General features: G+C 47.3%; 1 protein-coding gene across 1 annotated transcript; it reads right to left on the bottom strand.

Annotated features, from left to right (window-relative positions):
* Nucleotides 1-23: 23 nt before the first annotated feature.
* Nucleotides 24-27,037, bottom strand: SYDE2 (synapse defective Rho GTPase homolog 2). Its single transcript, XM_086463310.1, has 7 exons — nt 26,929-27,037; nt 22,463-23,185; nt 13,248-14,347; nt 10,481-10,607; nt 6,143-6,324; nt 5,025-5,256; nt 24-526 (listed from the first exon to the last, which is right to left on the bottom strand). Exons 1-7 carry the CDS (start codon nt 27,035-27,037, stop codon nt 24-26), a joined length of 2,976 nt encoding a protein of 991 aa, XP_086319436.1.
* Between the last annotated feature and the right edge of the window lie 252 nt (nt 27,038-27,289).

Here is a 27,289-nt window from a genome sequence, read left to right as displayed (position 1 = left end):
GGGGGCGTCGTGCAGGCCAGGGTTTAATAACTCATATTTAGTTTGTTTTTGTTGAGTTCCCTTTCCAGGTTTCCTATCAGAGTATCAATACTTTCCTGCAGGTCCTTGAGGTTTGCTCGGTGATCCACCGCCGAGTCTATGGCTTGCATTGTCAAATAGCTCTGAAACGTCTGCTCTCCGGGGATGGGCTGCGGGCGTCCTCCCGGGGCATCCGACTCCTCGGCTTTGCTGCTGTCATCCCCGCTCTCCGTATCTTCCGAAGGGACATCATCGTAGTCCGCCTCGCTCAGGCAGTCTTTGGGGTTTAAGAAGTAGTTCTCCCCACAACCACTCCAGTCTCCAGCGTAGCGGTTGCTCGACGGGCTGTCTAGCCCTGCTGGCCTTGGTCTGAGCACCCCAGACATCTCGGTCCCGCTCAGATTCAGCATCTGAGGTCTCGGCCTCCTGGGTCTCAGGTAATTCAGGGAGGATGGGCGCTCGGGAAACGCATTCAGATGTGCCGGTTCTTTGGCAGGCGAGGGATGTACTAGAAGAGAGGAGAAGTCAAACCAGTCAGGACTGAATCCGTGCTGCAACAAGATGCCCACTGTCCTCCCTCGAGATGTCACACGCTAACAGCATGCATGAATACGTGCAAGCTTACAGCCAACTCATTCCATTACGTTTTCTGCCACTGTTTGATATAAAATAATTCGGAAAAATACTGTAAAAGCTCCGTTTTGAAGATTCATGCCAGGCTCAAATTGCAACGGAGAAGCCTATCGAAAAGTAAAAACTCCCAGAGCACCGATGAAATTCACCGCATGAGTGAATCACCATCCGGCTCTGGGTCAACGGAAAGCAAACAGCTCAGCTCACACGCTTCGTCCAGGCTAAAGGAGTAACAGAAAGCAGGCACAGCAAAAGAGGTTAAACACACAACAACAACACCACCACCACCACCGCTGCTGAGAAACACCTGGAGAAGCCCAAGACGCACCGAGAGCCGAACTCTCGCGCTTCCCTTTTGCCCTCCAGTTCCGCGCTATTCAAGCGGCTCGTTCGCGTTCACTGTTCGGAGCAGCCACAAGCCCGTGTCAGGCGCACGCTCGGACAGGTTTGGTGGCAGCGTTACCTGAGCTCACCGTTACACAGCGTAAGTTACTAACAGTCTCCTCCGCTGTTACCGGCTTCCTACGGTAAACAGCACAAATATTTTTACTGGCCTGCGCCTACGGAGCTGCAAAACTTCTCTTGGTTTGACACAGACCATTACCTCCCGTAATTAGCAGCAGAGACTTTCTGCTCCCCTTCAGAACAATCTCACTTAGCCTCCTTTTACATCTTGCACAGTAACAGGCGATAACTATCGGTAATTCTTCATCCCCCTTCCTGTAACAAAAGCCCTTCTGTTTAGACAGGGTTCCATTAAGACGAAGGGCCATGGGTTAACAATAACTTGCCAGTCTTACACGGTCTAACCCAACAAGGACTATTTGTTTTTGGTTGGAAAAACACAGAAATTGAAGTGCTGCACAACATGTTGATGATCAAGCTCTCTCAATCTACAGAACATTAACTCTAAGGCACCAAACTGCGATCCCTCCGTCGGGTCCAACTGTTCTGTTCACGCTGAATGGTGCTCGCCTGCTCGCGCCTCTGCGTTCGTGTTTCCCCTCCCCTGTAGCACAATGTCCTGCACAGCTCTTGCAAGCCAAGGAATAGCGTTCAGCTTTCTCTTCAAGGCGAAGGAAAACTCTACTACTTACCCTGCTCCTGCCCCTATTACTCCTACGGGCAGAGCTACAACTACCTGCTGCTCCTCCCCACAGCAGCCACGCCATAAGCCATCCCCAGGGTTTCACAATTAGCTCCTGCGCAGGATTTGCTGCTCGAACAGCTCTTGAGTCTCCCTCTTCCTCCACACCCCCATTTCCCACCTCTCCTGCACGGGCTCACTGACCTGACTGAAAGCTTCTTTTCATTTTTGGCGGTCAGCAGCTTTGGGGCTGCCCAGCTGCAGCTGACAAGGGTGCAGAAGCGTCCTCCATCGCCTCAAACCCATCATGAAGCTGCACCATACGTCAAACTAAGTCTCCCCTTGCTCTTAATTTCAGGCAGAGGAGGTTTCCACGAGGCTTCAGCGAGCCGAGCCGACACCCAGAGCGCAGTCAGCGTGTACTTGCTACGGTCGGCTGTCACGGGAGGTGACTCCAGGGCACGGCCACCACCAGGTCAGCAGAGTATGGAAAAAGAAACGCGTAAAAAGCACTGCCATTCACATCATCCACGAGCAGCTCTTCAAGCTGCCCAGCCAGGGGCATCCCTTCAGCACCTGCGCTGGAGCTGCTGGAAAGCAACTCACCCGCTCAGCTGAAAATCAGGGCAGAGTAGTCAGCAATGAACTATTACAGGTCAGACTTACGGGGCGGGGCGGGAGAAAAAAATTCAACAACACAACTGAGACTATACTTGTGGGGTTCTTTTCCCTCTGGTACATTAGCTGTCCACACTGACATTTCCCCCAAACTCCCTTTTCCCATCGCTAAGGGATCAAGGCAGGCGCAGGGGCTCGCTGACCACGGCAGCCCGCGCAGCAGCAACCCGTCCCGAGGCACGGCCGCTCTCGCCGAGGTTTGTGGCAGCAGGAAGGAGCCCAGCGATACTCCCCACAGGGTGGAAACTGCTGTGAGAGCAATGAAGAAGTAGCCCACGATGGCTGAAACCACTGTCTCGCCCAGAATATTCTTTATGCTAATCAGTAGCCATGAGAAACATTGGAGCACTTGAAAGACCTCAGGGGGCTATTAAGAAGCCTGGCAATTAGGCTGTGCTGGTCAAGTGAGCTTGCAGCCAGCTCTCTTCTTTCTCATTTGCTTCATTTGTCCTGATACTTCATCGTTTTACCCAAGAAAGGACTAAACCTTCCCTGAAAAGTCTTTCTCTCATAATTAAAGTAAAAACAAAACCAAAACAGACCCCCTGAAACACCCACCTTACAAATTCAAAATAAATCTCTAGATAAAAACAAGTGTTACTGGCTGAGGAGAGCAGAGAATGTTTAAGCTCACCCCTGTATGCAGCGTAGATTCCTATATTTTTTCGTAATCAGAAAAACCCCTTTAATTAACAGCAAGATCATACATCTTACATAGTTTGATTATGAACTACTAAGACAAAGGCTACATGTTCCTGTAGCTATCTTGCACTTTGCTAATGCACATTCATATCTAGGAACAGACCACAAACCCAGGCAGTTTGGGGTTTTTTTAATTATCGTATAGAATCTGCCAGATACAGATTTTTGCTTACACGTCAGGAGCCCTTCCTGGGCCCCTCCAGAACAAAATGCTTCAAGAACCACCCAGCTAGGAACGGCAATTCCTCTTCATCATGTTGGCTTTGGGGGGAGACGATTAAAAAAAAAAAAAAAAGCAAGCCTTTTTCCCCAAACACTGTTTAAATGAGTTGGGGAATATTTTGTATCCTGCACACAGAGCAGCAGAGTCCCCGACTGCCTCAAACGCAGCCACAGCATCTGCAATTCAGTATGGCCAAGTCAGGCCCTTTGTGACCCTCCACTTTTCCCAGGTGACCCAAAGTCTCCCATAAAAAGCAGGTCGCCTCCTCAAGTAGAAATAAAATAAATTTAAAACCAAACCCAATCAGACATATTACTCATTTAGATTAACTGTGATTCCATTTCATGTTTCAATTGGTGCAGAAATTCAGCAGTTTCCCCGAGAGCAATTAGTGCATTCTGAAAGAGAACAATTAAGAAGCTGTTTAGATGAGCTGAATCTTCTCTTGAAGGGTTTACACTACTCGAATTTGAGAAGTGGATATTAAATTATTCAGGTTACCAAGCAGATCGGTTCTCCACACCGTTAGCCAGACCCCTGTGAAATAGGAAGATGCTACAGCCCCGCACGACAGGCCCATCTTCTGCACGGCTAGGCAGCTTTCAACAACTGCTTGGCCAAAGGCTATCTGAAAACAAAACTAAACCCACCAGATCCAGCGTGAAGCTGCTTCACAGTATCACCCCCAAACTCTCCCCCGTGTAACTGGAAAGCTGCAACACCTTCGTCTGCTCCGGGCGGTGCTTGCGCAAGAGAAGGCTGCGGTTGAGCCGCGGCAAGGCCCGGGAATTCACCGCGGGCTGAAACCCAGGGCTCCAGACGTCATCCTGACTATTTCCACTGGTTTATGTCTCTCTGAATACCAGGGCGAATGTGAATACCATGCAATCATTTCCCATTTGAAAGGCAGATCTTAGCAGAAATAGTTACCTTCAGGTCTATTTTGGTAATTTATTAGGAAGATTAGAGTTTCACCTCCCTTCTTATCGAGAATCGACCCCAAATTGTGTGAAAGCGTATGACCTCTTCGGTTTGGCAGTGGGAGCTAAAAGGTACGTAGGGTGTTTTGGTTTGGGTTTTGTTGCTTGGTTGGTTTGGGTTTTTGGTTGCGTTTTGTTTCAGAAACATTTTTCCTTACGTAGAGCTCTGCAAAAACAACTGGAAGCTGCACAGCTCTTGCTGTAAGGATGTTCCCAACTCTGCCAAATTACAAGGGCAGAAATAAAGTAACCCTTTGGGTGTCTAGGAGACCAAACAACTCATGAATTCCATACACAGAAAATCCTGAACGGTCAAAGCAGGAGAGCAGAAGAAAAAACAAAATAGAACAACAAAAAAACCCTCATCCCAGAACCCCCCAGTTCAGGTGTGGAAACCTTACTGTCACTGGGCTTGTTTTTTTCTAGTGTCTTTACTCACATAAAGCACTCTTCACCAGTTCTGACACCCTACTCAAACTCTGCCAGCTGCTAAGAAAGCAATTAAACCCACAAACTTCCTTTAAAACAAAGTGACTGAATACAAAGAGCAGATTATAAAACTGTCATGATTTCTTTACATTAATAGGTGATGCCATAGTACCTCGTGTTTTAAGAATCCTGTGAATTAATGTACACCGTGACACACTAAAACCATACAGCCATGGTTTGACATTTTCCCTTGATCAGCTTCATGAAACGGTACCTGGCCACAGCTGGAGTAAATAGTGAAGAACCTCGATGTGTTTTTTGAAGTCCAGGGCGCTGGCGAGCTCTTCTGAATCTGTGAAGACTCTGTTGTTATGGTTGGTGGTCTCCTGCCTCTGGCTCAGCAACACGGGCCCAAAACATACAGCTAAATTCTGGCACGTCATCTTATTTACTTCGTGGTAAGAAGCCACCAGTTTGAGGTGATCCAACAGCATCTTCAGGGTAGCCTACAAGAACAAAATACTGCTCAGGAAACAACACACTAGAGGAAGGTGGTGCTGACATCCTAACGTCACTGCTCCAGAGGGATACGGTCACGGCTGGTAGCTACGGTTCTTCTACCAGCACCCATCAACGGAACATCTAAGGGCCCAATTAGAAAAGCTCTATTAGGCCATCACGGAGCAGATTAGCTGAGGCAGTCTTTCTGGTAAAATTCAGCTTGTTTCTTACCTCAGTTTTACATGGATGAGTTTTCTCACAGTGGAAAAGGGACATGAGGGAGGGGAGAGAAGCTGCAGAAGCAGCGCAGATGATCCATTAGAAAATAAAGAAACTCTCCATACCACCTCAGCATCGGACCAGGTAACTTCCAGGCACTGCGCAGGCCACTCACCCACTCTCTCCCTCCCCAAAAAAAGGGGCTAACTGGGGTTTTCTACAGAGGTGGATTTGGCAGGTAACAGCACACAGCGCTTTTACGCTGCGCAGTATGGGAAGCGAAGGCTTTATTGCAAACGCTTAGGAAAGAGGAATGCATTTGCCCACGTAGTTACGACACACAGATCAGAGAGCTCGACAAAAACTGAGCAGGGACACAGCACAGGAATCATCTTTGATGTACGGATGTAAAAGTAGAGATCACAGCTTTTCACTCAGTTTTACAGGGACAAGGTCAAAGGGAAACTAGAATAAATCCAGCAATGCAGACCCTCCAATTAATGACAGCATGGAAGCAGTTTCAAAAACTGGTGGAGCATCAAAAATCCGAGTGGACCATTAAGCCAGGAAACAGGCTTAATCCACATTCTGACACGTTTTGTATCCAGTGTGACAATGTCCCTTTATTTTTCTGAAGCACGCAATGAACTTGAACCTGCCAACGCTGCTCACCTTCTCAACATCTGGCAGGCAATCCAGAAGGGCTGCTGTGTGCTCAGAGTCACTCGGGTCATTCTCACAACCGCTGGCTGTCATTTTCAAGGGATTCTTCACCATGGCATCCAACACTGCTTCGTAGAGCTGCTTGGTTATCAGGGGAGAGGGGAGCTCTCGCAGATAATCCTTTAGGACGCCTTTGCAAGAGACGCAAGAACAGTCGCCTTTAACAAGCTGTAGATTTCACCTTCCAGCGATTTTTGGGAGCGCTAAGGCACGTCAGCTTCACCCCACCCAAGAGAAAATCCTCCGTGCCAAGGCAAACCCTCAGGAGCGAGGGGTGGGAGGGCGACAGCACGAGGGCCCAGCGAGCCACAAGTACGCGAAGGCTCCCCATGGGGTCAGCCAAGAGGCAGGAGGTACCTCTGCAACGTCCCCACCAGACCAGGGGCACCAGCAGCCCTGTCCCCGCAGCCCCAGCAGCTTCTCCAAGCCCACGCAAGGCAGCTCCTCACAAACCAGGGAGGGAAGCCGGGGTAGGAAGGTGCGCCGCCTCCAGGGAAGAGGGGCGCGCGCAGGGGTGGGTACGCTGGGCGCGGAGTGAGCATCTCTCCGGGTCCCCCTCCTGATCGGGGCGAGGGAGAGGCAAGGGAAGGGCTCTTAGCAGTCCACCTCCTGTCCAAGCAAAGCAGCTCCTACAAACACCAAAGTCTTCAGCTTGATGACGCCTCCTCCTTCACACACAACCGGCAGTTAATTTCCCTCTTGGGTTTTATTCTCAGCTATAAAATCACGAGCAACCACCCCAGCGCCAGTGGCACGTTTGGGGGAGCACACCCACCAAAGCAAAACCAAACACGCCCTCAAGAGGGAAACACCAACTCTCCCCTGCCTCCGGGCACTCTGCACCCCCCAGCACACCACTCGCTTCTGCTGCGACAAATAGCCAGTGCCTCCTGCGGAGGTGAATAAAACACACGGGCACTGAGCCCTCCCAGTTGCAGAGACGCACCGCACCGTACCGCACCGTCTCAGAAGCTGGGGATGTGCTGGAGGAGGGGCTGTTTCTAGGGGATGCAACAACCAGGCAAGCGCCTCGTTAACCCTTATTCCTTCCACAGAGGCAAACAAACAAAAAGGAATTGAGCACTTACATTCCCGTAAGCTGGCTTCGGAGGCTGGCCGCTACCTCAGTTTGAGTGGGGTTTCAGTGATTTTAAGAATATTAATTAAAAAAAAACCCACAAAACATTAAGACTTCTAACAGCAGCCCGCTATCCAGGAGCGACATAGCCAGTACAACTGGCACAAAAAAGTGTGAAGGAAACAAAAGTGCCTCCCAGCAGCTTTTATTTTCCTTAGAAAATGCCTTCCGTGCCACAAATATCTACCCAGCTACATCACAACTGAATTTAAATATTTTGTTAAGAAGAAATTGGTGGATGACAAAACACTAGCAGGAGACGGTGACTTTTATCGGGATCTTTGTTTCAGCTGTGCTTTTTTAGGAGGGGGAGGCTGAAATCCAAATCAGCTTACAGTCGGAAATGGCATGTCGGAATCAAATCAGCTTATACTGTTGAAACACTCACAACCATCTATTAATAATCATTTGCTAGGAATTCCTGTAATAGCATCGACAGTCACAGGACTACCACCTGCCAAAGGACTTTCTCCTGTTTAGGCCTGAATAACAGGATGGTTTGGGAGCCATGGATGCCCCTTAACCTTTCTAAATCCTTTTGCTATTCACTCAGCTAGATTAGCCTTGTTAAGAGGCTGCTGTTATTTTTTTTTTCCACAAATCTACGCTTCCCGCTGCTGCCAGCCTACCAGCACGTTCCCCTTGACACAACCACACACAACAACTTTAGACAGCGAGCAGAAATCGCCATCCACTTCATTAATTCCTCATTTTTCTGACCCACTGAACTGTTAACAGCATTGCGTGCTTTATGGGGAGATATGAATTCACGTGGATGCAAGCAGACACGATGCAACAACACAACTACAGGTCAGTTCCAAAAATCAGCTGCACGCCTCAGTTTGAGCCACGAGCGCACTTAATTGCGTGTAAGCCTGTGCCAACCCCAAAAGCATTTCTCAGCCAAGATTTAATCATTAAACGTTTACTCTTTAGGCTTTGGAGAGCTGTCAAAAAAAAAAAAAAAAAATCTTTTTCATCTTTTCAAAAAGGAGCGCTACTCAAAATTTCGAAGAGGACACAAGGCGGCACTTCTCTTCAAATCAGCCAAGATTTATGCTGAGGATTCATATTTTACGGAACACATGTTTCGGCTGATAAAAGCACAAACCATGTACATCCGCCTCAGCACTGCAAATACAGCAGTAAAACACCAGGGGAAACATTCCCCCTCCTCAAAAAAGCAGGGTTTTGCGGGCTCTTTTCTTCCTAGCACTAAGCACGGCGGGTGCCCCAGGTTTCTCAGCAAAAAACTGGGAGTCCAGCAGGACCCACACGGTCACGGAAAGTTCACCACCACCAATAAGGCTTGCAGCAGCGTATATTGAAAAACTGAAGTACGCTTTTCTATTTAACCCACCGCATCATAAACTTGTGATGGAAAGATCGGTCAGGCTGCCCTGCCAGGGCTCTGCGCCGGGACCCAGCTCCCCTGCAGGCCAGACTTGGGTTTCCACCACTTCTGGTTGGTTCTGAATGTACAACGTACTTGGGAAAGATCAAAATGCTGAATATATTTTTTGAATATGTCTGAAAATTAAGTTCCTACACCCTTTCCCATGATACTCCTGAACTGTTTCTGCAAATACTGACTTATTGTAACGACTACTTGTAGCACGGGAGCGCAAAGCCATTTTTTGTTACTCCAAAATTAAAAAAAACACTACTAAATTTCCCATTACCCAGAAGTTTACACTAACCAAACAGCAACCTGCCATTTGTCTGCTTATAAGTTTCTGCTGTTTGGCAGAAAGCAACAGCGGGGGGGGGTTTTGTTCCCCCTTCTGAGCTGATTTACAAAAATCGGGAAGAAAACAGGACTCCAATAATTTCATGGAACGATCTGGTCTTCGAAGTTCTCACCATTTTTCCTCACTAATTTATTTGTCAAGAGAAGAATACTATCCAGTTTAAAAGATCTTTTCTGCTATTTACTTTTACTGTACACCTCCTCTTTAGAAAGGGTGTACCCCATCAGAGTGAAGCACAAGTTGCTGCTGCCGAGAACACTGGTACTTGGGAGCAACACTGAACCCCGCAGCACAAAGAGCCAAGGCAAGTAAGGCAAGTGAACCAAAAGATTTATTTAGCCCCATAAATGTCACCCGGTAACATCTTCTGATACCACTTTGCGTAATTATAAAGTGTAACAGACCAAATTCACTCCCAATACACTGACACGAAATGAACCACGAAACAAGGTGGAACCGTCCCATACAGCTGGATGCTGGACGCTGCAGAAGGGGCTTTGGCACAGAGAATTTACACCCTGACTACTGTTGTTATGTTTTCCATCCCTGGATATGGAGGAGATGAACGCTCCTGATTAATTTCCTGGAGCAATTGGTTTGCTCAGTGATGCCTGAAATTAGATCAGCTTTGCCTTACATAACAAGTATCAATAGTTATAAAACCGTTTGTTTTCAGCAACCCAAAAAACCCTCAATAACTGACTTCAAATCCTAGGAAGACACCCATGGGAAGCCCTGAGGCTTCCCGAGACCTCCTGTTCCTGTGCTCCGAGTCCCTCTCGCCTCTGCCAGGAGCTCGCTGTGTGACAGCAAGCAAAGGGCCGCTCCAGCGAGCGGGAGAAAGCTGCTAATTAATTATGTTTTAAAAGAAGGCATGATCAAACGAAGGCACTTCCCCACAGCTCTTACTAGCCTGCACAAGATAATGGGAGATCTGTTTCCAAAAATCCCGCTGTCTCCACCATCAAGGGAGGACAAGGGGTCGATCCGAGGTGGCCCCTGGAGCACAGGTGACACGACAGAGCAGCCAGCAGAGCGGACGTGCCGGCTCACACCCACGTTCTTCAAGAGCCGCTCCAATACAAACCAACAGCAGAGGTTTAACGGGCTCCGGGGACACCGGCTGCTTTGGGACCTCCGCCTCCCCCCTCTGTCACTGGTAGAGCAGCAGCTGAAAGCGGGTCCTTCCCTACCCTCCTCCCTCTAAATCACCGCTGCTTCACACCGACGCAGCCCCAAGGTCCCTGCGCTGGGTCTCACCTAACCTTCAGCAACACCAAGCAGGGAACGGCTTGTTGAACGACAGCAGAAAACTAGTTCGGAGCACAAATTCACCTCTTAAAAGGCACCTTACAGGGCACAATTGCACATTAAAAGAAAAGCAAGTAAATGTGTTACCTGTTATGACATTAATATCTGGGTACTGGCTTTCACAGAGAGCGACAGCCTTGCTGTCCCTCTCAAACGCCTCGCGAAGCTCTTTCTTAACCGCTGCCGAGCCGCACAACCGATACAGGCCGACCACCTAGAAGCAAAAACAACAGCCCCACGTCAGTCAGTTTTCCTGCAGAGGGGACCAACACCTGGCGCCACGTGCTGCCTCCCCCGGGAAGCGCAACGCAACCGACCGCTTGGGAAGTTTGTGGAGGGAACTCCACCAGTGCAAACCATTAACGTCAGATGGTTCTGTGCGGTATCAAACGCTTCACAACAGACACAGTAACGCTCGTGTTTTCCACAGCGGCGAACGCGCCGAGCAGGACTTTACTGACACAACATGAGTGTGAAACTGGAATCACTTACTGCTTTGCAAACTCAGGAAATAAAGAAACATCTATTCTCTTCTTATCCTACTCATTCGGACCATCATTCTTTTTCCTGGTTTAATTACTTACCTATACAAGATGGAACTGGCATTTCAGCAGAAAGAAATGAGGAGAAAAGGTGTTTTGAGCTTTATGTATACAAAATCACAGTATACCAAAATACAGTTGTTAATCATCAGCAGAAAAAAGCAGTCATACAACTGAAAATACAAAATGCTATAAATTAATTTTAAAAAAAACCCCACATTTTTCCCCACAAGATTAAGTCATATAGTAAAAAAAAAGTTTAGATTTTATTTTATACCAGTAACCAGAGTTTTAAGAAAATGATGAATACTCCATTATGACACCTATAATACGCTGTTTTAAAGATGACAAGACGCTGACTTCCACATGTTTCAAGTTTATGAAAAGTTTTATGCAAAACAGGGGTTATTTAACATGCTCAAGGTGACAGGAATGAAGCCCACAACACTTGGGACTGAATTACTAGTTAAATCATGTGCTTTCATGCACTTACATTTTGCATTTTATCATTATTTACGTTTCATTTTCATCAACACATTTATACAAAGCACCCCTATGATCTTAAGGAATTAAATCTTAAACATACGCATTTTATTTTAACTATAGGCAGCTGCCCTGAGCAGCAAACAGTTAGTCCAAAACTACCGTGGACTCAAAGGACAGAAAACCCCCAAACAACTGCAAAACCCCTGACTTAGGCTGTACTGACTTAGACCACGCGAATCTAGGTTTGCAAACAAGAGTATTTGTCCGGCCACATATTAATTCCTGTGGAAATAAATGGAAAATTACCCCACGGAGCTTGTACTCCGTCTTTCCCAAGACTGAATATGATCTAGGATTTGCCTAAGACAATTTCTTTTAAACTTTTAAAAGTTTCCTAACACCACATCTGAAATTCAGGTAGAGGTAACACACCACGACAGCAGTCTGCAGTCTACAGGAAAGTCAAAAATCACGTGGTTAAGACAAGAAGTTAACAGTATATTTTGCATTTCTGGTTCTCCCTGTGCAAATACACAGATTTCACGCTCAAAAGCGCCAGGTACATCCAGACAATTCAGATCCCCATCGCTTCATTACCAGTGTTGCCTTGATTACCCAATATCATTTGCATGACTAGGTGCTAATAAGCCCAAAACAGAATGCTGAAGCCACGGGACACCAACATTGGAAAGAATAAAACTTCCCTTTTCCACCGATTTGCATAACTTTAGGAGAAGCATTCACAACAATCATACAGTTACAATCAGCAGTGACTTTCAGCAAAGCAATTACATGGAAGTATGATTTCTCTCTATATTTCATGACCTAGGTTCTAACAGCAGACTTCATCTCCGAACACCTGGAACTACACCCAACCTGCCAGCAATTTAAAACAGTAACAGAGGTAAGCGTGATTACTTCTCAACTCCACCCCAGCAAGAACAGGTATAAAAACAACTGAGGGCTCACACTGCTGTGGACCAGCAGGCAAGAGTCCTTCCACCAGTTTCAAATTAATTGCCCAGGGGAACATCCAACCTTAGGACCATGCATATAGCCCTTCCTAACCGACTTCTTGACTGACGTCCGTAACTGGCAATTTGTCTCCCTGCCCCGTTCCTCACCGTCCCTCAGGTTACATCAACCAATAAACTGCATTAGGATGAAGAGAAGACACTGGGCACTGCTGCTTCACAGCGTTCATCTCCTGTCCTAATTGTGACAACCACCTGAAGAAAGGCAAGGAGCAGGGTGGTGGGGAAACAACTAATGCGGCCCCACAGGGTCTCCTCCTCGTCTGAAGGCCGTGCACAAAGTGATTGGCATGAGACTGCACACACGTCAGTCAAGTTCTGTCAAAAGACCCGTCCTCATCACTCTGTCGCTGCACAGGATGCCTCGGTTCTGGGTAGGAGGGAACATTATACTCATCTTTGAGGGTAGATACGTGTCCTTACAGAGCGACCCGTGTCTCAGGAACTGAGCGTTGTCACGTTCTCAGCTCTGCTTTTTGAGGGCGACTCTACCTGCTGGGGCTGCAGGTTCATTTCACCGTCCCTACCTACAAGCACCACTGCGAGCACCTCCCGTGAGCAAGCCTACACCTCCTCTACAAAGGCCAAGTTGGAAGCACCGATTCCACACAGTCCTGTTCATCCTCCCACATCGCAGTGACCAGCGTTTACCAAACAGGAGAAGCAAAGCAAAACAAATTGACACAAAAAGGTGGTTTGAACTTCCCCTTTCCCACTCACTGCTCACGCTCTGCAACAACAACTATCCCAACACAGAAATATTAACAAAACCGATTAAAACACACACAGTACCTGACAGCCTCTCTTTTCAATCTCCAGAATGCACTTCTGCATCAAAAGTGGCACCATCAAGCCTGCATTTTCCTTCTCCACAACTTTCCGAGCATCCACCCCGAACACCAGGGGCTCCCGATCGGCGTCGAGGCCATCGAGAGAGTTCTCCCACTGCTCCATGAGCGACAGCTTGACGTAAATAAGCCCCCTCGGTTCCAGCTTGACAGCCAGCTGATGTGATTTTGTCACTCGGAAGAGAGTCGGAAGGGCCACGGTTCCATGACAACACACGCGATTTTTCCGCGGGGTGGGTTCCCAGCTGAACACCACCAGCTTTAAGTGCTGAGCGTTTTCAATTTCGATGTTGAACGTGTGGTCCATGTCCAGAAACGTCGTCCTACACGTAAGCAGGGCTGTTCTTGCTTTGTTTACCGAGTCAACCTGTATTGCACAAAAGACATCTTTTGAGTCTATTCTTGGTGGTTTTAAGTCTTCAGCACCGTAAAAGTGAATGCTCATGAGCCCAGAGATGTACTGAGAGCACTTGGGTTGCTCAGAGAAGTTGTAATGCCTGAAGGCATCGATATCTATTTCGGTTTTACCACTGCTGCTTGGAAGGCTCTCCTTTCCTTTCCCACACTTGGTTTCAGGGCCATGTTTACCCGATTTTGTTATAAGCTCGGGAGAGTCGCCATCACTGAGGTAACCACCTTTGCTGAAGGATCTGGAGCTCCTCGAGCTTTTCTTTTTGTAGGTGTGCTGCGACGACACGCTGCTGTCGAGATGGTAACGACTTATCACGTTCCTGCTGGCAGCTGTGGCTGAGCTGCCAGAAGACGGCAAAGACACCGTGTGGCTTGTGTCCCGGCAGCCACCTTTCAGCAGGGAAGGAGGATTATCTGAGCTAGTATGGCTTGAAGCTCCCTTGACACTCAGCTTCCTGCTCAGCTCTGGCAGCTTTTTCATTTTCATGGAAAGCTTCCTCACAGTCCTGGGAGATTTAATTCTATCGGGGAAAGGCCAGTTGATTGATCCACTTTTTTTCAGAGGACTGGGACTTGGAGGAGAAACCTCTGTGGAGGGTATATCAGCCTTGTGTGCAAGCACAACTCCAGACCCTTCAGGAGAAAAAGAGAAGGAAAAAAAAAAAAAATCATTTTCAAACCACTCAGTAACTGCAGTTTGCAGCACTGAAAAAATAAATCTTGAACTAGGGGAAAACATGTTGATTTGTCATAACTCGATACGCGCAATTCATTCAGACAACCATCATTCATTCATCAGTCAGATGTTCAGGAGCATTCAGAAAGCTCGGCTCTGCTGACTCGTTCAGCCAAATTTGGCAGTTCAGAGTCAAAAGCCGGATTTGTTCTGCTTCACGGAGATGAAAGGGCCCGAAACTACATATAAACGAATGAGCTCTCTCACCCGCTGGATTCAGCTCAATCCATTTGCGCTGTATCCCCCCTACAAGCAGACACGGCTGCATTCCTGGGGCACAGGTGCAAGGAAACCAGTCTTAAATGGGAAAACACTGGAAGATGGCAAATGCACCCTTGCCTGTGAAGCAGTTCACTACGTAGCCAACACATCAGCGTTGCCCACTAGAGGAAAGACACTCGTGTCTAGTAAAGAATACGCCTATACTTGTCTGCATGTCCCTCTATCACCCCAAAGAGCCATAATTCCCTCCTGTGTAGACACAAGCAGTGTCTCACACCTTTTCTTCCACTTCTCTCAGCTCCTCCTTTTCACCACAGCACAGAGGAGGAACAACACAACAAGGATTTATTCCTTGCAAAAGCTGCATTGTGCACCGCCTCATTCCTGCCAGCAACTTCCCATCTTTCCTGGCGCAACCATCCCATAACAGGGCTTAAAAAATAAAAAATACAAATTGTAACACAGCAGGCACTGATACTAAAGAGAGAAAAAGGAAAAAAAAACCCAAAAGACTCCTTCAATTTAGCAGTAAAAGACAAGTAATTAAGGAAGACGAACAGACACAAGCCAGTACTGCACACAGTCAGAAACCTGCGGTTCACCTCATGCTCCAACACTCGAGGAAATCCAAACGCCCAGGCAGAGCTCAAGCTTTTCTCACTTTCACCAGCATGAGGCAGTAATGACTGTAGGAAAGGGAATGAATTTACACGAGCTAATGAAGCATGCAAGAGGGGAACTGAGGCCAGAATGATAGATACTAATAAAATTACACGGGTACTTTCACCGAGAGTCACTTTTCTATCCCTTGAGAAACCAACAGAGGCTCTTGCTAGCAACCACCACCCCATTCACTCACCACTTTGCCAATTTTAGCAGCTCCCAAGAGGACTCGTGTAGCCTTGCCCATGCAGGCAGGGGTACTACGGAGCCCCTAAGCACGCTCACCCTATGTGGTGCAATTAGCTCGAGCAGCTCACGGAGACTCATACACCTATATCCATCTGTCTTTCCCCCCCTTGCTAGCCAGGGAAAGGGAGAGTCTATTTATAGCATATAAAAAAGAAAGAAGCATTGTTTTCACAAGATACTCAGCAAATCACACTTTACAGAGGTTTCTCTTACAGATTTCTCAAAGGCTTACTGCTTTAATTCTGAACTAAACACGTCAAATCATCATACAGCTACAGATTTTCACAACTTCCCTGTTCACCCAAATTAATTTTCACCGTTGAATTATAACTTACTTTCTATACTTCACTTAGCTCAAACAGTTCAATCAGGTGGTTTGGTCTTAGGCCAAAGCCATTTGTTGTGTTTTAGGGGCTTCCCCCCCAAAAAGAACCCTACAAAGACTAGTTCTAGAAGTTTGGCTTTAATAACATTTGCAGGTAGTTGCTTAAAAGAGTATCTTTATGAAAGAAAGTTTCAGTTACGAAGAATAATGCACAGAACCTGTTTTCCAGAGCAACAGAGGAAAATTCATTTAGCCCTGTGACTCAGGGAAGTAGTTCCCTCGCAGGGGAAGGGCTATTTCTCGCACTCCTGCTGCGCTTTTCTGGCAAGCAGCTAGTTGGAAATGTGGCGTTCGATAAAAGCGGACAAAGCCTTCCCTTGTACTGCAAACCCCAGCCCGGTCCCACTGGAGGGCTGGCCTGGAGCGCTCTATAGCGAGCGGTGCCGTGCTGCAGCCCACTACCATGAATCCTCCCTTTCTGTCAAAAGTCTTTGGCACAGGCCAGCAAATTAAAACTTCCCCCCAGCTCATTAAAACTGAAGAGTCAACCCTCACACGCTGATTTCTTACGCGTCCAACTTCTGCGGCGTTCGGCACCAAACAGTTAAAATGAAATATGTGGCTGGAAGAAACGGAACAGCCGAGCGTTCGGCAGGCCGGTATTCCCATCAGCGCTGAGCCACATGTTGTTCCACTAAAGCCAGCAATGTGCTGAGGTATGCAGGCGATTTTACAGAGCGTACAGGACCCAGCTCTGAACAAGCTGCGAAAGGAGCCGCAGCACAGGCCGCTTACACCTCGCCTCCCAGCCCACCCACCCGACACGGCGCTCTCACGAGGGGGGCAGAGGCACCGAGCTGCGCCTCGCTCCTCTTACCGAGGGACGAGGTGACGAGGCCGTGCTGCAAACAGGTTCCCCGCCGTCCCTGTCCCCGCTCGCCCTGCTGCTGCACAGCCCATCCCAGCAGCTCAACTTTAAATATATCCTTAGGGAAGGATGGGAGGAGGAGGTGAAACGCAAGAGGCATGGGAATGACTACCAGGGCAGCAGGGGATAGTCAGTTTTACATATGAAGCTGACTATATATATATATGTATAATTTATTATTTTTTTTTACAGCAAGAACACTGGATCACTAGAACAACCTCCCCAGGGACATGGTAGAGTCCCCATCAGTGGAGGTTTTCAAGATGCGCCAGGACAGGGTGCTAGGTAATCTCATCTGGGCTCTCTTTCCCACCAAAGGTGGGCCAGATGATCTTCTGAGGTCCTTTCCAACCCGGGCTGTTCTATGACATACTGTCTTCACTGCATTTACCTCACGCTTTCCGGAAGCTTTAGCAGTATGAGTAGCACAGAAGAAAAGAAAAAAGGCTTTTGAAGGACAACGCAATCTGAGTGAAAGGGACTTGACGTTGGAAGTGACTGCCAGCTGTCCACGAGGCCATCACTACCGTCCCCTAGGTCGAGCAGGCTAGCGCTGGCAGCCCGTACCCCTACACAACACCGCCCCAAGGGAAGAGAGGACTTAATCTATCTTAAGCACTTACAACACTGAAAGCATCTCTCTAGAATAATGGCACTAGTGTTGAAGATCTAAGCCATTTCATTTTGAAAAGAGGAAAAAAAAAACCCACAGCTTACACTGAGTGGTTATAACTTTCAAAACCAAAGTCTCCCTTCTGCCTACATTTTCCACGCTTTTTTATTATTTCTAAAAATCAACCCAAGGACTTATTTGCATTTAAAAAAAAAAAAAAAAATCAAAAAGCAGCAAATCAAAACAGAAAAGCACAAATATCTCAAAATTGTTCTCGTAGCAAACTATGGGTGAGTGAAAAAGGGCTACTGTTTTTCCGTGCTAGATTCCACCAGAAATACTGATCTGGATCCTCAGCTGACACAAATGGCACGGCTCTACTGATGTCCAAGGTTCTTAACTTACTCGGGTGCAGGCAAATCATGTTTTTTCATCCAGACCTGTTCTGATACAGAACTTCAGAGCAGAACTGTAAATGGCACTAAGAGAAGAATTCATGCCCTATCAAATTCAAGGAACTTCAATTAAGACCGAAGGGAAGCATCACCTCTATCCACACCAGCAAGGGGAAAAAAAACACCTGCACCCCCTAAAAAACCCCAACTTTTTGAAGCTGAAATAGAATGGAATTATTTCTATGTAACACCTTAATTAATTATCTAAAGAAATGCAAGAATCTCCTCATTAAACCTGAAAAAAAAAAAAAAAAGTCTTTTTTATCCCTATAAAAATTACTTCCTTTGACCAATGCAGTCTGAGTTCTATCCCACATGATGCTCCAGAGACAAGGAATGGGGAAATTATTTAAAAGGTTAAAAAAAGCCTCCAAGAACTCTGTAAAGGTAGTTTGTTTTTCTTCAAATACTACCCACACCGACATTAATTAGGCTGCAATAAACCCACCAACCCAGGGATCACTTTTACAGGAGCAAAAGATATAAACCAAATTGCTTTGAACAGCCCATGAACGAAAATGGGAAGTGATTACAGCATAACCCCCGAGGCTCACGCACGCCCAGAGGTGAAGGGGCTGACCAGTGCCTGCTCTTCATCACGGCAGCGACCCACAGAGCATCCTCTACCCCACTAGAGCTCAGCATCTACAAACACACACGGCTTTGTCGCGGGTATTTTGAACGCCAGCGATTCTGCGGCGCCCATAAACCACCATCGGCTCTATTCACACCAAGACTTTCCCCCTTCCCTGTGTCCTTCATGGCATGAAAAGCAGCTTTGCCCCTATTTCCCCGGCCAGAGGATACAAACAGCTACTTGGCACAATTCAGAGACTGAAAAGGGCAAAAGCTATTTTAAATTAACTGCTCCCACTCCGCAGCCGCTACGCCCTTTCGCCTCTTTCACCAGCAGGTCTTTACAGCATTGTCACCCCACGGATCAAAGACACGTGCACGGATAAGCCCTCGACCTTCAAAAGCACGTCCACAAACTCCCCAAAAGCCCACGGACAAACTGGCTTCAGCTCTGCAAGAGAAAGAGGGAGCAGAGGGACCTTTCTGCCACACACCCAACCGTTCTGGTATCTCAAGTGTTATGCAAATATTTCGCACGAATGCTCCTCTGCCTCATGAAACCAAAGCTCCTTGCACTTGGAAAACAGTTAAATCACAAAGCATCTTCCATCTGGAAAAAAGAAAATTAAGCAAATAGTGTTTGCACCGTGTGGAAAGAAATTGGTAAAGAGATTTGCTGCCCAGTGTACTCTATAGACATTGCTGGAAGCTTATTTGCAACATCTAAGCACGCAAAACATTTGCTGCATTGACCCCAAAAAATGTATTGGGAAACCAGGACAGTGGTCATGGTCTAAGTGGAGAAAAGAGCCCCATAGTTTTAATGTGATTTAAGCCAAGCTCCAGTTGGTGGGTATTTGGGAGAAGGGGGAATATGGTATCAACCTTCACTTCCTACACCGTTGAAAAGAAATCTGTTACAGCAATCCCTAGGAGGATTCTCCATCCAGACAGCTACACACGTACATTTTCAGCAGCAAAAGCACAGTCCAGATCCCCGCAACCTACAATGCACAAGTCCTACCGGGGTGTCTCTGAGATACAGACCCACGGGAGATGATTCCACTGATTAGGTGGACACTAATCCCAACAGTAATCCCCCCCAAAAGCAAAAATATTACAAATTCCTCAGAAGGCACTATTCAGGGCTCCCTGATGTAAATCTATCGCAGGAGCTGACATTATAAAGGAGTGTTTTTCTTCAACATTTTGCAGGTGACAAACACCTATAAAAACGTAACAGAGTCCAGCCCTAAACAGTTGTAAAGAAAATTTACTTTAACATTTTATATACGCAAAAAACTATACACAGAATTTTTCATATTGCATTTATAACAAAAACATTCCTGTTTTCCAATCATAACCATTTTGCCTGTGCAAGAAGACATCCAATTTAAAACAGCCTCCAGGGTCCTTTCCACTGAAACTCTTCTCCCACAGTCCTAAGAGCACAAGCTGGCGCTACGTTTCTACATTACTAACTCAGAACCAAGTTACCTTCTTACTCTCACTTTTTGTGTACTTCTTATAAACAAAATAAATCAATTATTCTCCCAAGCTCTGCTACAGGGGCACCTTATTTTTAATCAGTTTCTTTTCAAAAGCCAGCATGGCTAGAATTATTCGCTAAGGAATTACCTGACAAATCCTATTAACATAAATGGCGTTTACTGTAGAAAGTAACCCGATTAACACCAGGAACTAACGGTGTAAATTAAGACTATGGGGCAAATCAGCACCTCTACAACTATGATCCATTTTACTGATCACATTTACAGGAAATATCTATTTGCTGCAGTGTTTGGGAAGACTCCCAATAACTGAATTATGCATTTTTTCTTAATCTTCTGCCTAATAAAGACTCTCTCTCTCAAAAAAAGAACAAAATGAAAAAGAAAACAAAATCCACAACCATTTTCTCTCTACAAAGCTGGAAATCCAAATAAGGCAGCAATGTTTAAAGTTTTAAAGGTAAAAATGATTCCATTATCCAAAGAAGAAAACAGCAAATGACAAAATGAACAATTATATATGGCTTTTATAATGCCCCACCTTTTTCCGTCTATGCTTCTCAAAATCTAATACTTGAGACTCTAGTGCTAACCACTATTGACATATGTAAAATCATATCAACAACAAAGGTAAGCAGACTTTTCCCCAAAGCAGTAATTGCTTATTTGTCAGGAGTTAACTGCTTAATGTACCCAGCTCTCTAAGAATATAGACATCTATTTCACAGCAGCTGCATAATTCAAACAAGGTCCTAACACAAATAAAGTTAAATTGGCCGTGTTGCCCTTCACGCAGTAATTTTGTATGGATGAGCTGTCATTTTAAATCTGACTGAAAATAACTGTAGATACCTTAACTGGATTAAAAAGAAGAACTAAGCCACTTCTCCATACTAAAGCCAATTACTGAGCAGCAGGGATCCACTTCATCATCAATTAATCTATTCAATGTGATCACTATTCCATACATGCAAAAGGAGAGCTGCACTTAAAACGCCTTAATTAACTCAATGCATAACAAACCAGTCGGGGGAAATTCATGACACTTTCCTCCTGATTTCACGAGACACTTTAAATGGGCAATTTTGCTTTCAGAAACAAATGTTTTCTCCGTATGAAAACAATTTTTTTCTGAGGATTGGACTAGATGATCTCCAGAGATCCCTTCCAACTCGTACCATTCAGTGATTTAATTTTTTTTTAAAAGACATAGTCATCTATATTTCAAGAGATGAACCACCTAAATGTGGGTCAAACAGTTTGCAGGACACACGTGGCTTTCCTAAATAACCACGCTTACTAACCTCTCCAAAGTGCCTAGAGCTCCAGCACTGACAAAAATCTACCTAAGAACATGATATTTCATCCATCTTGCGAGCAAACAGAACTGGTCTAAGTTATTTAATGCAGCTATAAAGTGAGCTATTCCTAAATAAATGCTCGATAACTTTAACACACTTTGCAACTAAAAACACGCTTGTTATCTGCAGCATTTCCACAAAAAGAATAAAATGTGAGCTCCCAGAAGAGAAGCCTGAGTGTTTTTTCTTCTGCTGCTTACAGCGGTTGCTCTGGTGCCTTTGAAAACGAGCCCCGTTCCCAGGAGCACTGGGAATCTGGGCCCAGCAGCTCCCAGCACGCAGGGACACAGGGCCAGAAGCTCTGCCAGGACGGCGAGCCTGGACGGGGGCAATGCACGCCCAGGGTACGATGTCGGAGGGAACCTGGAATTACCTGTCTCCTGACCTTTACGCTGTTTCTATCTCTCAACAGAATACTAGAGTTAAGGTCAAGATAATATAAGACACTTTTCGGAAAGGATTGGGGTTAATTTTCCTTCTTATTTTTGTTTGGTGCGGTTTTATTTTTGGATGGTTGTTTTTTTTTTTTTTTTCCATAGAGTGGGAAAAATCTGGAATAAGATGCCGAATTCACACGCTAATGGAATTATGGAAATGAGACTATCCAACACTCAGCCAAAGATAACAAGGAACAAAGAGGCTGGCTTCTGAAAGTGAAAACCACTCCTCTCCAGTCTATTAGATTAGCCTGAGACAGTCAACAAGACAGCAATTACAGAAAGCGACGTGATGAATAGCGTTTATGTTGTCTTCCAAAAAGTCTTTAATAAAAAGTCCCAGCCAGCAAGTTAAAGAAACTTCTGCAGACATTAAGTAGCCTCCAGGCTGGAATCCAAGTGAGGTGAGGGCCAAAGAGCACAGAAGACCACTACACCTGGACATGCCATGAGCAAACTCACTGAGAAATGACTACACAGCTCTGTGTTTAGCAGGTATCAGTCTCACAGTTCGAGTAGGTTTTTTTTTGAGCTTGACATGCATTTCCACCAGAAATTCGCTTGATGAAGATAAAAGGAGGAGAAAAAGAAGAGAGAGACGCAAGAAGGGTTTATTATTCCTCTAAAAGAAAACAGAGGACATAACACTTTCACGTTCCTGACCCCTCTTACCTGTTGAAGGGCACTTAAAGGCAGGATTGTCCTCTACTGCCGGCACACTGGGAGCCTTGCAGGCGAACCTCTGCCGGTGCTGCGGCACGGGCTCCCCGGGATGCACGGCATCGGCCTGACTCACTTCGCTGGGCTGAGCCGTCCGACTGTTCCCTGCGCTCTCCGTGGAGCACGGGGGACCCTCCTGAGGTCCCGTGGCCATCCCAGAGTCACCCCCAGGGAGGGGGTTGTACCGAACCGCCGGGGAGCCCACGGCAACAGGGCTATCCACAGCAGAAGGGCAGATCCTGGGCAAGGCGGGCTCGTCATCTTCAGGGATGGGGTTGTACCATATTTCTCCTTCATCATCCGCGTCGTTATCCTCACCGAAGTCCAAAGCAGCGCTCCTCGGTGCCGCAGGGCTCGCGGCGCGCGGCAGGGCACCGACGGGAGCGCAGCTTCGCCGCACCGGTGACAGGGAAGGAGCCCGTGGCGCTGCGGGTTCCGGGAGCAGGATGGGAGATTTGGGTACCGGGATAACAGCCCCGTGCGTTTCCTTACAGGCATCATCTTCTCCCGGAGGAGGAGGAGGAGGAGGTCGGTGCGTGCTCTGCTGCAGCCAGCTGCGTTTCTTGGAAACGGTAATGCTGTTCACCGACGGCCTGTGCTCGGGGACCTCGCTGGCCTGGGGGCACCTCGGCTCCCTCCTGCTTCTCGAAGCTATGTAAACGTTTTCTATTAAATCTGTTCCCAGAAAGGCAAAAAGAGAGGGGAAGACAAATGTTTAGAATATCATTTTGCTTTTGACAAACACACATACATGCTGTTGTATGACGTTTGCCTTAGACCTCATCCGAAAGGACAAAAGATAAGTTGATGTGAACGTAAAATCAGATTTCAGCCTGTCAAAGCAGAATGTGCACATAATTATTAAAGGGTCAGGCTTGTTTGGCTGTATTTTTAACACCATGTAATTTAGATAAATAGCTGCAAGATAGCTGTGCTGAAAGGTCACGCATACTGACATAGAAATGGCCGCTTTTTTCTGCCAAGTTCAGGTACAATCGGTTTGAAAAGCTGCTACGTGGTATTTCTCCAGTTTACTGAGGCCAATGAAGAAACAGCCCCTGCTTTTGCTGTACTGTACTGTTTAAATGGCTATTAAAAACCCACACAAATTCTCTTCTAGTTTTATATATAAAGGTGAGGATATCTCTTGCACAAAAACCTCCAGAAAAGGACTGTCCTTAGGAGCTTTATCCTATAATGAAGATAGAAGCATCCCTTGATTTGTGGGGAATAAAACAAAACACACCATCATGAAAGGAAGGAAGGAAGAAGAAGAAATGTAGGAAAGTTTTCAAATACCTCATTGCACAACAAAAACTTCATGCAACACCTAATCAAATTCCACTGACTGCTCCCAAAACTTGACACAATTTCTTTAAAGCAACAGTCAAACATTTAATTATGCATCGAAAAAGCCACTTGCATGTGAGCCCCTTGTCAGAGCACGTCCAAGCAGCCCGCTCAGCAGCACTGCCATACCCTGGGGAGGTGGGACCATGCAAGGAGCGAGCGCCTCACCCCCGAGCAAGCACCAGCCCCTTCGCTAGGATGGAAGGAAAGCTGCAAATACATCCGAATTAAAAAACAGGGAACGAAGGTCTGGTAATCCTCACGCTCCTCTGCGGAGGAGGACAAGCCAGGCAGGGTTTGCTCAGCCACTAAGATGGAACGGGGATAACCGGGTTCTCATAAAACAGACAACCTGTTTTCACACAAAGCCCTCTGCAATTGGAAATTCCAGATGGGAGCAGCCATTTGATACCGCTTGAACATTACCCTCAGCAAAAAATTATTTACACGCCACTAACGGACGTTAAAATGCAGACACCCCTCCGGAGGACTCGAGGAGCAGCTCTGTAAATCCAGCTAAGTTCGCTGTAGACAGGAAAAAGACTGTCAACTTGAACACCTCCCCTTTGACCCTTTTTTGAGGTTTGTACACTAATGACCCAAGAGATCCTCAGTAAAATCTGACACACCACCATTTCATTTGATGAGAGATTCATCATTTGGTGATTTTTTTTTTTTTTTTTTTAAAGTGAGGTTTACCTGTTTAGCCACAGTGCCATATGAACACTGCTTGTGATCTGAAGAATTAACTTGGTTCAAGGAATTAACAAGACGAACTGCTAACTCATTTTGAAGCCTGTGCACGCCTCCATGGAAGTGCTCTGCCACACTGCGGCCTAAGCTGATCCATTAACAGAATCAGAGGAAAATGTGAAAGCTGAGCTGAGGACTCAGATCTCTGGCAAAGTTTCAGTGATTCGGCAGCAGCCAGACTCCTTCCCCCACCCATAGCCTGGAAACCTAAGTGTGCCATTGTAAAGGCTCCCCTTTCCACAATTTCACTACAATTTCAAGAACCAACCAAAACGATGGGGAACTCATCTGCAGCGGGCACAGGGCTATGCCTGCACTTCCCAGAAGTCAGTTTGGATGGGGGGGGGGACTTCTCCGGTGGGCATCCTCCTGCGGTGACGACTACCTCAAAGCCCTGCACGGACAGCCCGAGAAGCGGTCCCTGCTCCGGTGACCTGAACAGATGGAGCATCCGAGAGCTGTATTTCCCCAAACAAAAATATCTGCTGCTTCCTGCTTTACCACAGAAACACAGGCCCTCCCGCGCCGGCTCAGCCAGCCCACCATTCCCAAAACAGCAGGCTCCTGAGAAGTACAGCGTGCCTAAATATACACCCAGCGGCACATCTGGCGCCAGCCGCGGGCTGCCCTGCGGTCCCCGCGGCAGCAAAGGTGCAGAGCAAACTCCACTTTGTTGTCAACATCCATCCGGGTGCCTCAGTAACAAACCATCTGCAACAACTTACCGCAGAAACATTAATAATCAAGTAGCTCCGGCGTACTCCAGTAACCCCACTGCTTGCAGAGACATGCCACCGAGCGCACGTATTCGAAACTACCCTGTCTCCGAAATCAGCCAACGTGCTGCCAGAGGTCACTGCAAGCGCTCGCTGAATCTCATCCAAACCATACACTCGCATGTACATCTTGCAGCTGCACTTTCTGCGACTGATAGCAGTATTTGCAAGCGCTGCTTCCCCTTTATTCGAACTTGGCCCTGATCCTGAAAGCCCTTCTGCCTGTGTTTATTTTAGTAACAAACTGTTTCACATGCAAGTATCTGCACAACCAGTGGCTCAGTATCACAGAGTGAGTTTTCAGCGTCGTTAGCTGTTTTAGGAGGGAGCCAATTCTAAATAAAGACAAAGCTTTTGGAGAGGCACAGGTCAGGCACATCCTTTTTGTCCTAGAGCAAAGTTTCATTCAGAGGAATGCTGCCTACTCTGTTAGTACTTTAGTGTATTTAATATATGCTCCAAACCAGACCAGGCCTCTGCACAAATATAGAACACGACAATGGTTCCCTTGCAAAAGGAAGGAGGAGGAAAAAAAAAGAAGAAGGAGGAGGAAAAAAAAAGAAGAAGGAGGAGAAAAAAAAAAGAAGAAGGAGGAGGAAAAAAAAAGAAGAAGGAGGAGAAAAAAAAAAGAAGAAGGAGGAGGAAAAAAAAAGAAGAAGGAGGAGGAAAAAAAAAGAAGGAAGGAGGAGAAAAAAAAAAAAGGAAGGAGGAGAAAAAAAAAAAAAGGAAGGAGGAGAAAAAAAAAAAGAAGAAGGAGGAGGAAAAAAAAAGAAGGAGAAAAGAAAGAGTCTCAGGTGTTCCCTTCACCTTCCACTCTACAAAACCAGCACTCGAAGTTAAGCCATTACGGCAACAACACAGGTACGCTCAGAAACCAAGGTTTCAGTGTTTCAGCTCAACTGAGGTCAAAACTGATATTCTGCCTACTACGTGGGCACATGAAACATTTCAGCACGATCCTGTTCCCCGCTTTTCAGGCTGTAAAGAAGAGGGGAGCAGCTTTTTCCAGCCTCTCCATATATGGACCAAACAACTCGTAGTTCTTCTGCTTGCTATTTACACGCGTTTTGTTTCACCAGGTTTCCTAGCAAAAACTGTAAAATACAAGAATTATGTATTTAAATGGCACAACGGCAAGACTAAAAACGTATTTGTAAGACTCCCAGTGCACCTTTAAAACAAACAAGCGGCAAACAAAAGCCAAAGAGCGACGAACAGCCTCGGGTACGAAAAGGCGCCGGGATCCACACGAAGCCGCGCTCTCAAGCCAAAACCCTCTGATTTTAACGAGGAATTCTCCCTCACGAGACGCTGAGCGGTCCCGGAGGCAAAGATGCTACCGACGACGACTGCCTCAAGATCTAAACCCGAGCCGGGCCCCCACCCCGGCCCCCTCCCGCAGCTCTCCGGGGCTCGGGCACGGCGCACCCCCGGGCACCCCTCGGAACCGGCCGCCGTCCCGCCGCCCAGCAGGTGGAGGCGCGGCCACGGGCGGGCAGCCGGCGCCCCGCTGCCGAGCCCCGGCCCGCAGCCACTTACCCTGCGGGGCGCAGACCCCGCCGTGGCGGTGCCCGCCGCCCGCCGCCGCCCCTCGCTGGGACCTCCTGCCCCGCAGCTTGGAGAGCGTCCTGCGGAGCGGGTCAGCCATGCCTGGCTGTGGCTGCTGCCTCCCCGCCGCCTTCAGCGGGCGCTGCCCGCCGGCCAGCGGGAGCCGGCAGCCCCCCTGCGCGGCGGCGGCAACCCCGGGCCGCGCTGCCCCATGGCGGCGTCGCTCCCCGCGCCCGGCCACGGCTCCGCCACGCACATACTTGGCATAGCTGCGCGGGGTGAGAGGGCGCCCGCAGTGCGCATGCCCGCCCGCCGTTCCCGCCCGCCGCTCCCCTCAGGGCGAGGCCGCCCG

Source organism: Leptosomus discolor, chromosome 3 (genome assembly GCF_034619465.1).
Source record: "Leptosomus discolor isolate bLepDis1 chromosome 3, bLepDis1.hap2, whole genome shotgun sequence".
NCBI classification, from domain to species: domain Eukaryota; kingdom Metazoa; phylum Chordata; class Aves; order Leptosomiformes; family Leptosomidae; genus Leptosomus; species Leptosomus discolor.
Note: the sequence above shows the minus strand (reverse complement) of the source record. Positions and strands in the feature narration are given on the sequence as shown.